Source organism: Saccopteryx leptura, chromosome 1 (genome assembly GCF_036850995.1).
Source record: "Saccopteryx leptura isolate mSacLep1 chromosome 1, mSacLep1_pri_phased_curated, whole genome shotgun sequence".
Taxonomy (NCBI): domain Eukaryota; kingdom Metazoa; phylum Chordata; class Mammalia; order Chiroptera; family Emballonuridae; genus Saccopteryx; species Saccopteryx leptura.
Window position 1 is genome coordinate 351,415,481 of NC_089503.1, and position 15,064 is coordinate 351,430,544.

General features: G+C 40.1%; 1 protein-coding gene across 1 annotated transcript in view; it reads right to left on the minus strand.

Annotated features, from left to right (window-relative positions):
- MTO1 (mitochondrial tRNA translation optimization 1) overlaps positions 1-13,908 on the minus strand; it is a 32,963-nt gene extending 19,055 nt beyond the window's left edge. Inside the window, exons 1-7 of the mRNA XM_066359024.1 lie at positions 13,589-13,908; positions 11,394-11,593; positions 11,198-11,315; positions 4,288-4,577; positions 1,338-1,450; positions 1,049-1,239; positions 682-812 (exon numbers count right to left, since the gene is read on the minus strand). Of these exons, the coding sequence (XP_066215121.1) occupies positions 682-812; positions 1,049-1,239; positions 1,338-1,450; positions 4,288-4,577; positions 11,198-11,315; positions 11,394-11,593; positions 13,589-13,805 (1,260 nt within the window). The 5' untranslated portion in view covers positions 13,806-13,908. The remainder of the gene's footprint in view (positions 1-681; positions 813-1,048; positions 1,240-1,337; positions 1,451-4,287; positions 4,578-11,197; positions 11,316-11,393; positions 11,594-13,588) is intronic.
- Positions 13,909-15,064: the final 1,156 nt, after the last annotated feature.

Here is a 15,064-nt window from a genome sequence, read left to right on the forward strand (position 1 = left end):
CTTTCTCATATGTGCCTTAACTGGGGTGCTCCAGCTAAACCAGTGACCCCTTGCTCAAGCCAGCGACCTTGGGCTCAGACCAGCGACCATAGGGCCATGTCTATGATCCCACACTCAAGCCACTGACCCTGCGCTCAAGCTGGTGAGCATGTGCTCAAGGAGGATGAGCCTGCACTCAAGCCAGCGACCTCAGGGTTTTGAACCTGGGTCCTCAGCACCCCAGGCTGACATGCTATCCACTGCGCCACCACTTGATTAAGCATGATCATTTTCAATAAAATTATTTTGAAAGAGTCATAAAGCCACAAGTGTTTTTTGATTTACTTATTAAAATTTATTTTTTAAAGTTTACTGATGTTAGAGAGAGGGAGAGAGAAAGAAATATCGATTTGTTGTTCTGCTGATCTATTCATTTATTGGTTGACTATTACGTGTGCCCTGGCTGGGGATTGAACCCACAACCTTTCCATGTGGGAAACACCGTCTAACCAACTGAGCTACAAGTATTTCTTTTTTAATCCTGTTGTATACAGTAGCCATCATCCTATACCCTGAAACAGAAATGTCTTCTATTAGTTAGGAATTATATCTAAGATCTGCATAATTATCATAACAAATGTTAAAAGGAGGAACGCCAGTTCAATAGCCCCTTTCTGTTTACATTGGCATCTGAACACTTACTTGAGCTGCAGCTTCCTCGTAGCCAGTAGTGCCATTTATCTGTCCCGCGAAGAAGAGCCGTTGCACCAGCTGAGTCTCAAGAGAAGGACTGATCTGACGTGGATCTAAGTAATCATACTGAACACCATAGCCTGACCAATGAATAAATGGTACAAAATAAGTAAAAACATAGCAGAATTTGCATCAAGGTAGAGATGCAAAGGTTATCGTTTCATTAAATGCTCTTTAAAAATAAAGACTAATTGAAATGTGCAGACGTGCGGCTTTGCTTTCTGAGACTCAAAGCAAGCATGACTGGAGCTAGGCTCTCACTGTCTGCTGAGGTGATGCTGAGCTCATTCTGAAAAGTGGCTGTGCTTCTCTTTACCTGGCTCGATCATTTTAGCTTTCTCCAAGCCTCTGATGCATGTGATCATCTTCTCTTGTAATTCAGCTGGTAGTGTCACAGATAACCCTTGGGGGTAGACGAGGTCAGAATCTATCCCTTCCGGTTCCAACCAAACATGATGTAGACGGTTTGGGAAACGCAAAACCTTTGATTCAATGGAGGGACAGTATCTAGAACAGGATAATTATATTTAAAAATTGAGTGAAACAAACAAAAAAGGATTGGCAACATTCCTTAAAGTAATTGAACTGTGATAGTTGACCCTTACCGGGGTCCCTTCGTAGTTTCCTTAATGTGACTATTAAGGTGAAGGTTCTCAAGGATAATCTCATCCACTCTAGGGTTGGTGTGAGTCAGGTAACATGGCAGCTGATCTTCTGGCTAAAACACATGAATTAGTTATAACATTTTTGCTTCTCAACTAGCATGCCTCTTATTCAAATAAACTGCACACTTACTTTTACAGACATTAAATCTATGCATAATGCCAAGTATTACTTATGGAATAGTCTTGCCGAAAACAACCCAAAAGATGAACCTAAATTTAAGCAAGGCTCTATCTAGATCTATTAGTTTAGAGGAAACACAGAAAATGGAGAAACAGTTCAAGGCACCAGCAGTGGGATCAAATCAGAAAAATTGAGGATACTGGATCTAGAGTATAAATGACTATTTCTTCCACATACATATGTCAAAAAAAAAAAAGAAAAAAAGAAAAGAAAAACAACAAAAAAAGAAGGGGTGGAAACTATTATAAGGCAAAGCATCCAATGAATGGATATTCTTTTTTGGTTCCTGGTTCAAAAATAAAACAACTATAAAGAAACATTGAAAATAAACAGTACAAATTTTAAATAAATATTTTAAAACAATAATAAGAAAAACTAGGGAAAACTGAACACTGAGTATTTAGATAATGTTAAGAAGAAATTATCTTTTGCCTGACCAGGCAGTGGTGCAGTGGGTCGAGTGTTGGACTGGGACACAGAGGATTCAGGTTTGAGACCCCAAGGTCTCTGCCTTGAGTGCAGGCAGGCTAGCTTGAGCTCAAGGTCGTTGACTTGAGCAAGGGGTCACTCGGTCTGCTGCAGCCCTCCAGGTCAAGGCACATATGAGAAAGCAATCAATGAACAACTAAGGTGTCGCAATGAAAAACTGATGCTTCTATCTCTCTCCCTTCTTGTCTGTCCCTATTTGTTCCTCTCTCTATCTCTCTCTCCATGTCACAAAAAAAAAAAAAAAGCAAAAGCAAATTAACTTTTGCCTGGCCTGTGGTAGTGCAGTGGATAGATCATCGACCCAGAATGCTCAGGGCTCCAGTTCGAAACCCTTGGTTGCTGGGTCAAGGCACACACAAGAAGCAAGCAATGAACAGTTTAAGTGAAGCAACTATGAGTTGATACTTCTCACTACCCTGCCCTCATCTTGTCTGTAAAATCAATAAATAAAATCCTTAAAAAAAATAAAGAAATTATGTTTTGTTGGGTGTGGATAATAATATTGTGGTTAATTTTTACAAGTTTTTATCTGTTGAAGACTTACACCAAAGGATTTATAAGTGAAATGATGTGATCTGGGATTGTTGACACACTCAGCCAGGAGAGTGCTCTCCCTCTCAGGAGCAAGGCCACGCCTTTCCCGCCTTTCCCGTGTCCCTTCCCCCGCAGGTGCATTACCTTCATCCTCCTCTCTCCTAAGGCCCAAGGGCCCTTGTTTGCCTCTGTAGCTCATTTCCTGGGCCAATTTCTTTTATGACTCACTTCTCCTACCTCTGTGACTTTCTTTATTTAAATTTTTAATTGATTGTGTTGACTTGGTTTTAACTACCTCTGTGACTTTCTAAATAAACTTTCTTTTATATTCTGAAAGAAAAAAATCAGCAAGAAGCAAATGTTCAGGAAAGCTAAAACAAGACTGCCCAAAAATATCATTTGTTAAAGCTGGGTGATGAACACACTGACAGGAAAGGAGATGAGAAACATCGACTCATAGTTGTGGCACCTTAGTTTGTTGATTTCTTCTCAGATATGCCTGGATCAGGAGGCTGCAGCAGAGCCAGTGACACCTTGCTCAAGCCAGCGCCCTTGGGCTCAAGCCAGCAACCCTGCACTCAAGCTGGATGAGCCGTCCTCAAGCTGGGAACCTCAGGTTTGAACCTGGTTCTCCGCATCCCAGGCCGACGCTTTATCCATGGTGCCACCACCTGGCCAGGCTATAATAAATGTTTTAAAATATACATACCAAGAAAGTTTCATCACAAGTTTTATTTTTCCACAGCAAATATATAAAAATGATTTTTCAAAAAAACCCAGAATATTTGAAGCCACTGATTAGGATAACACTCTCAAACCAGGACCATCAAGTATTAGTCCTTAATTCTAAAAACATAATATACTTTTTTTTAATATTCAAAATATAGGTAAAAGTAACCTATATTCTTAAAAAATATAGCATGAAAGACTGAAGAACGGATTTAGATTAAAAAAATAAAATAATTAAATGCTATATACGACCTTAATGTGGAAAAAAAGGTTGGCATAAAGGACAATAATGGGACAATCAGCAAAATCTGATTATGGACTTTATATTGTATAACACTATCATATCAATGTTCAATTCTGCAACTTTCATCACTGCATCAAGGTTATAGAGAAGAATGTTTCTGTGCTTAGTTGAGATACAGACTGAAGTATTTAGAGGCAAAGGGTCATGATCTTTGCAACTTGCTCTCAAATGTTTGAGATAAAAAACAATAATAAGAATAAATGTGTATACTACTGATTTATACTGTATATATGCCTCTAGAGAGATACAAATATGACAAAATATTAACGATGGGTGAATTTTTGTGGTTTATAGGAGATTCTTTTAATTTTCTCACAACTTTTCTGTATGTCTGAGATTGTTTCAAGTTTAAATAGGCCAAGTTACTGAAGTAATGAAATTTAAGAACATATGGAAAAATAATTACTCAATTGGCCAAATTAGCTAATCCTTTTAAAGATCATTTTTTTTCCACTATAAGTAATAGTTATGTAAAATGAATTGCTACCAAATGAGAGAGAGAGAGAGAGAGAGAGAGAAAGAGGAAAAAAGGTAGGGAGAGAGGGAGGGAGAAATGAAGCGAGGGAGGGAGGGAGAGAGGGAAGGTTAGGCTATATCCTGCTGTGAACAGACAATATTTAGCTGTAAAGCCAGATTTTCCTAAATTATCTTACCTTAATCCACACTGTTTCGTTAATAAAGCTAAATGGAACGGATGGATTATCTGGTGTCTGCTTGTTTAGAATGCTAAAATTAATGGATGCTTTGGCAATTCGGGGTGGAGTCCCAGTCTTCAATCTTCCCACCACAAACCCCAACTTCTCTAGAGTCTGAGCCAGCCCTACGGAAGGCTGATCCCCTAAACGTCCTGCTGGATGCATCTCCAATCCAATTACAATCACGCCTCTCAGAAATGTCCCGGTAGTCAGAATCACGCTGTCCGCAAATACTTTGCTTCCATCCGCTAAGAGATAGGAAAGAGAGTAAAAATCATGTTCTAATTATTTCCAAGGATCAAATCAGAATGTGACTATTTTACATTAGAACTACAGAAAAACTTTCTCTTTAGAAGCTTGAGAAATTACTTAAATGGGTAAGAAGGCTTTATGTTATCAAGGTCTAGAATCCAAGAAAGCTGGAAGAACATAGTGTTCTACCATCAATTCACATGTTCCTAAAATTATACCAGGACTGAAAATGATTAAATCAGTTGACTTTTAAGATTAATTAATGTTAGACTTCCGATTACATCTGATAGACTACATCACATGATTCTTTCTGCCTCATAAAACTCCAAGAAAATGAAATAAAATGGGGGGGAAAAGATATAAAATCACAAGGACAATGTATGGGAGAGAATTTGTCAAAAGATGAGACATTCCAAAATATTTTGGTAAGATTGTATGTGTTTGGAAGACTGATAACTGATCTAGCAATGGGGAGAAGACTATAAGTCAAGAAACTGAAGAGAATGCACCCATGAGGATAGACTAATTTGCCCAACAAAGGCCTAGAAACTGGAGAACTGAGAATAAGAACTGAAGAATATAGACATGAAGCTTGGGGTGAAATTAAGAAATATATACATAAAGATTATATCTGCAGACAGATTTCTTTACAGGAAAATTTAGGTTTATTCTTCAAGTAATGGAGAGTTACTGTTTAATATAGGTACAGAGTTTCAACTGAGGACGATGAGAAAATTCTATAAGTTAGTGGTGGCAGTTGTACAATACTGTGAATGTACTAAATGAAATTGAATCATATACTTAAAAATGGCGAATATGGGCCCTGGCTGGTTAGCTCAGTGGATAGAGCATCGGCCAGAGTGCAGATGTCCTGGGTTCAACCCCCAGTCAGTACACTCGTGAGAAGTGACCATCTGCTTCTCTTTCCATCCCTCTCAAGACCCCTTCTCTCCCTCTTCCACTCTTGCAGCCAGTGGTTCTGTTGGTCTGAGCATCTTTCCGGGGCACTCATGATGGCTTAGTTGGTTCGAGCATCAACCCCAGATGGGGGTTGCTGGGTGGATCCCAATGGGGCCACATGTGTGAGTCTGTCTTACTATCTCCCTTCCGCTCAATTAAGAAAATAAAATGGCTAAAATAGCAAATTTTATGTTGTGTACATGTTACTAAACAAAAACATTGTATTACTGAGCCTAAAAATATAGACAGGGTAAAAAGATAGCATCTAAAGATATGAAATTAAGTAACAAAAGGATAAATAATTTATTTTTTAATTTTAATTTTTTTTTTTACAGAGACAGAGAGAGTCAGAGTGAGGGATAGACAGGGACAGGCAGACAGGAACAGAGAGATGAGAAGCATCAATCATTAGTTTTTCATTGCACATTGCGACACCTTAGTTGCTCATTGATTGCTTTCTCATATGTGCCTGGACTGCGGGCCTTCAGCAGACCAAGTAACCCCTTGCTTGAGCCAGCGACCTTGGGTCCAAGCTGGTGAGTTTTGCTCAAACCAGATGAGCCTGTGCTCAAGCTGGCGACCTCGGGGTCTTGAACCTGGGTCCTTGGCATCCCAGTCCAATGCTCTATCCACTGTGCCACTGCCTGGTCAGGCAAGATAAATAATTTAAAAGTATTAAGGTCTACACTAATAAAAACAATATAATCATGAAATCCAAAGATAAGAGGAGGCAGGAGAAAATAAAATGAAAATAAAGCTAATTTAATAACTGTTTACAGAAGGAAGTCAGTAAACATTGACAGAAGGAGAAGATGAAACACATTATATAAAATCATATTTAGGTAATCACCAAAACAAAAACATAGGCTTTTTAAAAACAAACAAACAAGATATACATAGTTCCCAAATGCAAAGCAAACACTAAGTGGTTAAAAGAAAGTACAGAATAGTCTGCATAATATGCTGCCATGTGAAATACACACACACACACACACACACATACACAAAGATACATATACATGTACAGATAGAAAGACTATACAAGAATCAAGGAATGCTCCTGAAGAAGAAAACTGATTGCCTGGGCGACAATATGAGAGAGAGAAACTACCTTTTCATTTGTCCCCTTTAAACTGTTTACCTTGTATACGTAGTTCCTATTCAAAAAATATTAATAAACCTATAATAAAAATTAACTCTACAACAAGGAAGTTAAGTCCAGATCTGTATTTTAAATAAGATTCTCCAGCACAGCTCCTCTAACCATTGTTTTCCTAGAATGCTGGCGGCAGCTCTATTGGTCCTCAAGGCAGAAGACTGAGTCTTCTCTTAAGAAATAACAGACATGGACATTTGAGAGTTCCCACAAAAACCAGTTCAATCCCCAATCACCAGAGTAGTCAGCCAAGCAATGCAATTAACTGTGCACCCACTACTCTTCCAATCAGTGTTTCTTTTTTTTTAAACTTTATTTTCTTAAAGATTCTATTTATTGATTTTAGAGAAAAAAGAGAGAGGGAGAAAAAGAAAGTGGAAGAGGAGCAGTATGCACCTTGACCAGGCAAGCCCAGGGTTTTGAAACAGCAACCTCAGCATTCCAGGTCAACACTTGATCCACTGCGCCACCACAGGTCAGGCCCAATCAGTGTCTCAGTACCTCATTAAAAAAATCTGAACAGGTAACCAAAGTTCCCCAGACACTTGACAAAGCTGTGTACATGAAAATAAGCAGCCCAAATAAATGAACAGAATTAAGAAATCTCGAGAAAACAATACAGAGATCAGAAGTAAACTTCAAAAATTTGATTGTTAAAATCCTTGTAAAGACTATAAAAAAGGCTGGACCTGTGGTGGTGCAGTGGATAAAGTGTCGACCTAGAACACTGAGGTCGCTGTTTTGAAACCCTGGGCTTGCCCGGTAAAGGCACATATGGGAGTTGATGTTTCCTGCTCCTCCCCCCTTCTTTCTCTTCCCTCTCTAAAATGAATTTTAAAAAGATTATAAAAGATATTAAATTCAGCCTGACCAGGCGGTGGTGCAGTGGAGAGAACATCGGACTGGGATGCAGAGGACCCAGGTTCGAGACCCCGAGGTCGCCAGCTTGAGTGCAGGTTCATCTAGTTTGAGCAAAAGCTCACCAGCTTGGACTCAAAGTTGCTGGCTTGAGCAAGGGGTTATTCGGTCTGCTGAAGGCCCGCGGTCAAGACATATATGAGAAAGCAATCAGTGAACAACTAAGGTGTCACCATGAAAAACTGATGATTGATGCTTCTCAACTCTCTTCGTTCCTGTCTGTCCCTGTCTATCCTCTCTCTGACTCTCTCTGTCTCCGTTAAAAATAAACACAAAGATATTAAATTCAGAAACCAAAATCAAGAGGCTAAAAAAAAATTATAAAAAAAGAGACCCTGTATATAAATGAAAATATTAACTTTAAAAATTCATTACAAGACAGACCTGGCCATCTTGCTCAGTGGTAGAGCTTCGGCCCGGCGTATGGAAGTCCCGGGTTCAATTCCCAGCCAGGGCACACAGGAGAAGCACTCATTTGCTTCTCCACCCTTCCCCCTCTACTTTCTGTCTCTCTCTTCCCCTCCCACAGCCGAGGCTCCATTGGAGCAAAGTTGGCCTGGGCGCTGAGGATGGCTCCAGGGCCTCTGCCTCAGGCACTAGAATGGCTCTGGTTGCAATGGAGCACCAGCCCCTGGTGGGAAGAGCATCGCCCCCTGTGGGCATGCTGAGTGCATGCGGGAGCCTGTCTCTCTGCCTCCCCACTTCTCACTTCAGACAAATACAAAAAAAAAAAAAAAAAAAGGAAAATAATTCATTACAAGACATTGGACAATAAAGTTAAGGAAATCTCCTAAGAAATTAGGGCAAAATGACAAAATAGAAAAATAGAAAAAACCTAGGCCAATTCAGGAAGGGTAGGAGTTACAGAAAGTGAGCGTGGATAAATCATAAGACTAGAATACCCCAGAAATCAAGGACACATATTTCTAATTAAAAGAGAATACTTAGTACTCCACCACAATGAATGAACAAAGAACACACTGAGGGACATAATTTTAATATGTCAAAACACCAGCCCTGGCCAGGTAGCTCAGTTGGTTAGAGTGTCATCCCAATACGCCCGGTTGCAGGTCCAATCCCTGGTCAGGGAACACACAAAATCAACTAATGAATGCATAAATGAGCAGAACAACAAATTGATGCTTTCTCTCTCTCTCTCTCTCTCTCTCTCTCTAGCTTTCTCTCCCTCTCTCTCCTCTCCTAAAACCAATCAATAAATAAAAATTAAAAAAAACAACTTAGAAAGCAGAGACACATACAAGATCCTAGAAACTTTCAGAAAGGAAAAAAGCATATGCAAATATATATATATATATTTAAATTTAAGTCAATATGCACTGAGCTTCTTTACAGCAAAACTGGAAGCTAGAAAATGCCAGACTGTCAAATTCTCAGGAAAAAGATTTAAACTAGAATTCTATTCTCAGCCAAATTAAGAATCAAGTCTAAAGGGAAAATAATATATTTTTAAACCTGCAAGGACTCAAAAACCTACATCCAGTGCATCTTTTCATAGGAAGCTACCAGAAGAAATAGGGTAGTGAGAAACAGACTACCCAGGGTCCCAGGAAATAAGCGATGATGTAAACACCACAAAGTAGTGACAGGAAGTCTCAAAATGGCATCTGTGCAGAAGGCCTAGCGAGCAACCGTCCTGATTATAGCAGACGAGTTGAGCGAGATTGTGGAAGTTGATATTTCTAGAAAGGAGGCATCCAAGAAAACAAACACTTAAAAGAACCCCAAGAATGGACAGATGATTTGAACACTAAGAAAATGATAGTATTTTTTTTCTGATAAAAATGCTGAACAGGTATACAAATAAAATAAGAAAAAAAAGATAAAGCAATTATTAATCCAAGGCAAAACAAAGAGGTACATGAAAGAAAATATACTAATACACACTTGGATCTACAGTGAACAATGTTTAAATAATAATAATAATAATAATTTAAATATTATCAACCAAAATTTATGTATAATTTTATTGGAAGCATACAGGGAAGGAAAGCAGGGGATTAAAGATAGCTACTATAATAAAGTTAATAGATAATGTCTAAGACTGATAATTTAGAGAGTAAAAATATAAACATATTGTTTAGAAATATGTAAATATAGATCAGAAATGACAGCTAAGAAACTGAACTGATTAGGCTTGTAGAGGAGATAAGGAGATAATTAGTTATCATACAAATGTTTAAATTTTATTTGATTTTGCCTGACCAGGTGGTAGCACAGTGGATAGACCATCGGCCTGGGACACTGAGGACCCAGGCTCAAAACCCCAACGTCGACAGCTTGAGTGCAGGCTCACCGGCTTGAGCGCAGGGTCACTGGCTTGAGTGTGGGATCATAGACAGGACCCCATAGTCGATGGCTTGAGTGCAAAGGTTGCTGGCTTGAGCTCAAAATTGCTGACTTGAGCATGGATCACTGGCTCAGCTGGAACCCTTGGTTAAGGCATGTATAAGAAAGCAATCAATGAACAACTAAGGTGCTGCAACTATGAATTGATGCTTCTCTTCTCTCTCCCTCCCTGTCTGTCTGTCTCTCCATATCTCTTGCTAAAAAAAAAATTGATTTTTATAAAAATTAGGTGCATATGTTATTTTGATTAAAAAATAAATACATGGTCCTGGCTGGTTAGCTTACTGGTAGAGCGACGGCCCAGCATGTGGATGCCCTTGGGTCAATTCCGGGTCAGGACACACAGGAGAAGCGCCCATCTACTTCTCCAGCACTCCCCCTCTCACTTCTCTCTCACTGTCTCTTCCTCTCCTGCAGCATGGTTCAATCAGAGCAAGTTGCCCTGGGTGCTGAAGATGGCTCCATGGCCTCTGCCTCAGGCGCTAAGAATACTTCAATTGCTGAGCAATGGAGCCACATCCCAGATGGGCAGAGCATTGCCCCCTATTGGGCTTGCTGGGTGGATATCAGTATGGACATATGCAGGAGTCCATCTCTGCTTCCACTACTCTCACTGAATTAAAAAAAATAATAATACATAACTCTTAAATAAAAAATATATAGCCTGACCTGTGGTGGTGCAGTGGATAAAGTGTCGACCTGGAAATGCTGAGGTTGCTGGTTCGAAACCCTGGGCTTGCCTGGTCAAGGCACATATGGGAGTTGATGCTTCCAGCTCCTCCCCCCTGTCTCTCTCTCCTCTCTCTCTGTCTCTCTCTCTCCCTCTCTCTCCTCTCTAAAATGAATAAATAAAATAAAAATTTTTTAAAAAGAAAAAAAATATAAAAATTTTATAAAATACAAGTTTAAAAAATTTAAGGTCAGAATTAAGAAAAATAAAAAGTAAAACAGAAAAACCAACATAAAAAGACACAATTATACAGGCTATAAAGTCCTACACATGGTACTGATGAGTCCAGATATTGACTGGGCTTCACGAAGGCCAAACTGAAAGAAGAACTATGATTTTTTTATAGAGTTTTCCTCATTTACAAAGAGAAAGCACAACAATTTCCTAGAATAAGCAAAACATCTCTATACTCTGCTCTAAAATAAATTGTTTACAAGGAGCCTGATGCTATTATTATTAACAGAATGTTAGTAACTAGTACATACCCAAAACAACACCACTGACACGGCACTTCCCAGTGTGCTCGGGTTCTGGTTCTGTAAGAACAAGATCTTCTACAGCTCCCTCCTGAACAGTAAGCAGTGGTGTATTTAGGATTTCTTTCTGTCAAAAGAGAATGTGAGTTAAAACAACAGTTAAACGGTCACAACAATCTCTCCTGTTTTTGTGCCCTGTTCTTACCTGCATGTTCTCTTTATAGAGTTTCCTATCAATCTGAGCTCTCAGACCCCAAACAGCTGGTCCTTTACGCCGGTTTAATACTTTGTAATGTACACCAGACTGGTCACAGATTCGGGAACACAGGCCATCCAAAGCATCAACTTCCCTCATTAAATGCCCCTTGCCAATGCCACCAAAGGAAGGATTACAGGACATCTGACCTAAAGAAAACAGACAAAATAAATATATGAGCACCTTGCAGTAGTGAATGGGTTTTTTTAAAGAATTAATTGTTAGAGTCAAAGCTATCTTTATGAGGTCTAGCGAAAATACCTAACACTTGCCTGACCAGGTAGTGGCACAGCGGATAGAGCTGCGGACTGGGACGCCGAGGACTCAAGTTTGAAAACCCGAAGTTGCCAGCTTGAGTGCGGACTCATCCAGCTTGAGCACAGACTCACTAACTTGAGCAAGGTGTTGCTGGCTTGAACATGGAATGACAGACATGACCCCATGGTCGCTGGTTTGAGCCCAAAGGTCACTGGCTTGAAGCCCAAGGTAGGTGGCTTGAGCCCAAGGTCTCTGGCTCAAGCAAGGGGTCACTTGCTCTGCTGTAGACCTCCAGTCAAGGCACATAAGAGAAAGCAAGTAATGAACAACTACGGTGCTGCAACGAAGAACTGATGCTTCTCATCTCTCTCCTTTCCTGTCTGTCCTTATCTGTCCCTTTCTTTGACTCGCTCTCTGTCAAAAAAAGAAAAAAGAAAATACCTAACACTCCACTACATCCAAATACCTTAAAAAATCGAAAGTCTGGTTTTAAGAATTGTTATTCACTAAGCTCATCTATAAGAGTTATTAAAATATCTTTGAAATTTACTTTAAAATTTACATCATAGTTTGTTGAGAATAATATGAATTTTGATAGGAATCCCTTTATCCCTGACAGATCTACATAACATACATATAATGATTACCTTGTTTCAATAATACTTTTTTGTTCATTAGATTTTTGTTCTTGAAAGGTGGTACAAAAAGCTACATTGTATAATAAGAAAAGTGTGATCTTTTGGATAATCATATAGTCTCTCTCCAAAAGAATCACAGTTAACAGTGTATATTTCTCCCCAGTTATGATCTGGATGGCAACTTTAAAAAAGTATTTCATTACTCAAAGATGTGATGTATTCACAATTTTTTCAAAAACAAAACACAGTTAATATTTTAATTACTGTTCTCTCTTGAGCAAAATGCAGTAGGATATCCATGGGCATGCATAATTTACAAGATACTGGTTTAGCTATTATGTACAATACTATTATGCAAAAGCGTGGTCTTGCTGCAAAATATGACCTTCTACCAGGGGTCCCCAAACTTTTTACATAGGGGGCCAGTTTTCTGTCCCTCAGACCGCTGGAGGGCCGGAGTATAAAAAAAACTATGAACAAATCCCTATGCACACTGCACATATCTTATTTTTAAGTAAAAAAACAAAACGGGAACAAATACAATATTTAAAATAAAGAACAAGTAAATTTAAATCAACAAACTGACCAGTATTTCAGTGGGAACTATGCTCCTCTCACTGACCACCAATGAAACAGGTGCCCCTTCCAGAAGTGCGGCGGGGGCTGGATAAATGGCCTCAGGGGGCCTCATGTGGCCCGCGGGCCGTAGTTTGGGGACCCTTGTTCTAACCATTACCCATTAAGGGCAAAAGAAGTATTGTCGAGTCCTAAGCACGAAACTGGGGAAACATCCAGCAGAAATATAGAATGCAACAAAAGGTAGCATAGTTCTTCAAAAAGGCTTCACAAAATCTCGAGAAAAACACAACGGTGGTTTAATAAACGACCACTAATAATGTTAATTCACTCTTTATCCAAAGCAACAAGCTAGTCAAGTTTACATGACAACAACGAAATAAGCTATCAGCAAGTATAGTATTCTTAGTTTGCCCTTTCCCAAGGCACCGCCCCGCTCATCCCACAATCAATTACTCTTGACAGCACCACCAGCAGCCAACTCCACGGTCCACAGAGCGGGCTAATTCCCGCCCGTTTGTCTTGGACACAAATGAGGCTAAAACCGCAGGCACTAGGATTCTCACTAGCCTTGGGAGAATAGGTTGCGCACAACAGGCACTGGGAGAGAGAGAAGGGCATTATTCGAGACTTGCGTCCTGCGCCGAGCTCCACACCACTCGTGCTCCTCACCGATCGTGTCCACACGGTGCGTGAGCAGCAGAGTCCTAGAGCCGCACCGCGCGGCAGCGGCGGCGGCCTCCGTCCCGGCGTGTCCTCCGCCGATGACTACCACGTCGAAGTGCGGGGTCCGGGGCGTAGCGCTGTCACCGCTGAACCGGGACAACGGAAGATGCTGTTTGGTGAGGGAAGTCGCAATAGAGCGACCGCAACCTCGGAGGGAGAACATGGATGGAGAGAGGCAGTCTGTCCGACTGTAAACGTGACACGTACAAGGGGCACAACTTTAGGGCAGAAGAGTAAGCCGTCAGGGCGCAGCCACCTTGCTCTGATGTCACGGCGTAGCACGTCTCCGTCCAGCGTCGCCGCTGATTGGCGGTTTGGCGTGACTCCACCCCGCAGCGGCGCTGGTGGTCCTGGAGGTGTGGGTCGAATACGTGTGGTTCTGGAGTGCGGCTTCCCACTCCGTTTTTTTGTGTGTTTTTTTGTTTTGTTTTGTTTTGTCCTTTAAGGCAAGTTGCAGTCCTGATGGCCTGGTGGCTACCTACAACCAATGGTTTTGATCACTTGGCTTTATCAGATTCTGTGAATTTTCTGGCACACTATCATATCACCTCACCTTCTGTTTGCTTATAGTGATTAGAACCTTAATAGGAATAGATTTGAAAGGAGTTGGTGAAAGATTTATGATGGCTAATTAGGGGAATCCAACAGTTGAAGGGCAATTGTCCAGCCTTTTAGAATTGATTTCTTTTTTCTTTTCCTTTTTTTTTTTTTTTTTTTGGCTTAGGGAGACAGAGAGAGAGAGTGGGAGAGTCGGGGACAGACAAGGACAGACAAGAAGGGAGAGAGACGAGAAGCATCAACTCATAGTTACAACACTTTAGTTGTTCATTAACTGTTTTCCAATATGTTCCTTGACCCCAGGGACTCCAGCTGAGTCAGTGACCCCTTACTCAAGCCAGGCACCTTGGGCTTCAAGCCTGCTTCCTTGGGCTCAAGCCAGTGACCATGGACTCATGTCTGTGATCCCATGCTCAAGCCGGTGACCTTCGGTTTTCAAACCTAGGTCTTCAGTGTCCCAGGCTGACTACCGATATTTTTAATCTTAAGAAACCTTTGACGGATTAAAGAGTGAAATAACCTGTGTGGGAGTTTTATTGCTCATTATTAAAACCTATCAAATACATAATTTTGTCATAGTACATTAATAATAAGTGTTATAGACATAATTTAAGTCTTACAGAAATACAAAACTCTTGAGTTAAAAGAACCTATAACTTCCACCAGGCTTTCTGATTCCCACTTCTATAATCATTGTCAGCATTTTCTTGTTAATTCCTCCTAGTTTTTTAATATAGTACTAACCCTATTATTTTGCATACGTATATGATTATGTTGTTTTTCAGTTTGCTGCTTTTTTATTATATGTTTCTTTTTACTAACCTCTAGCAGAAGTCTGATAATTTTTAAATTAAATTTAATTTT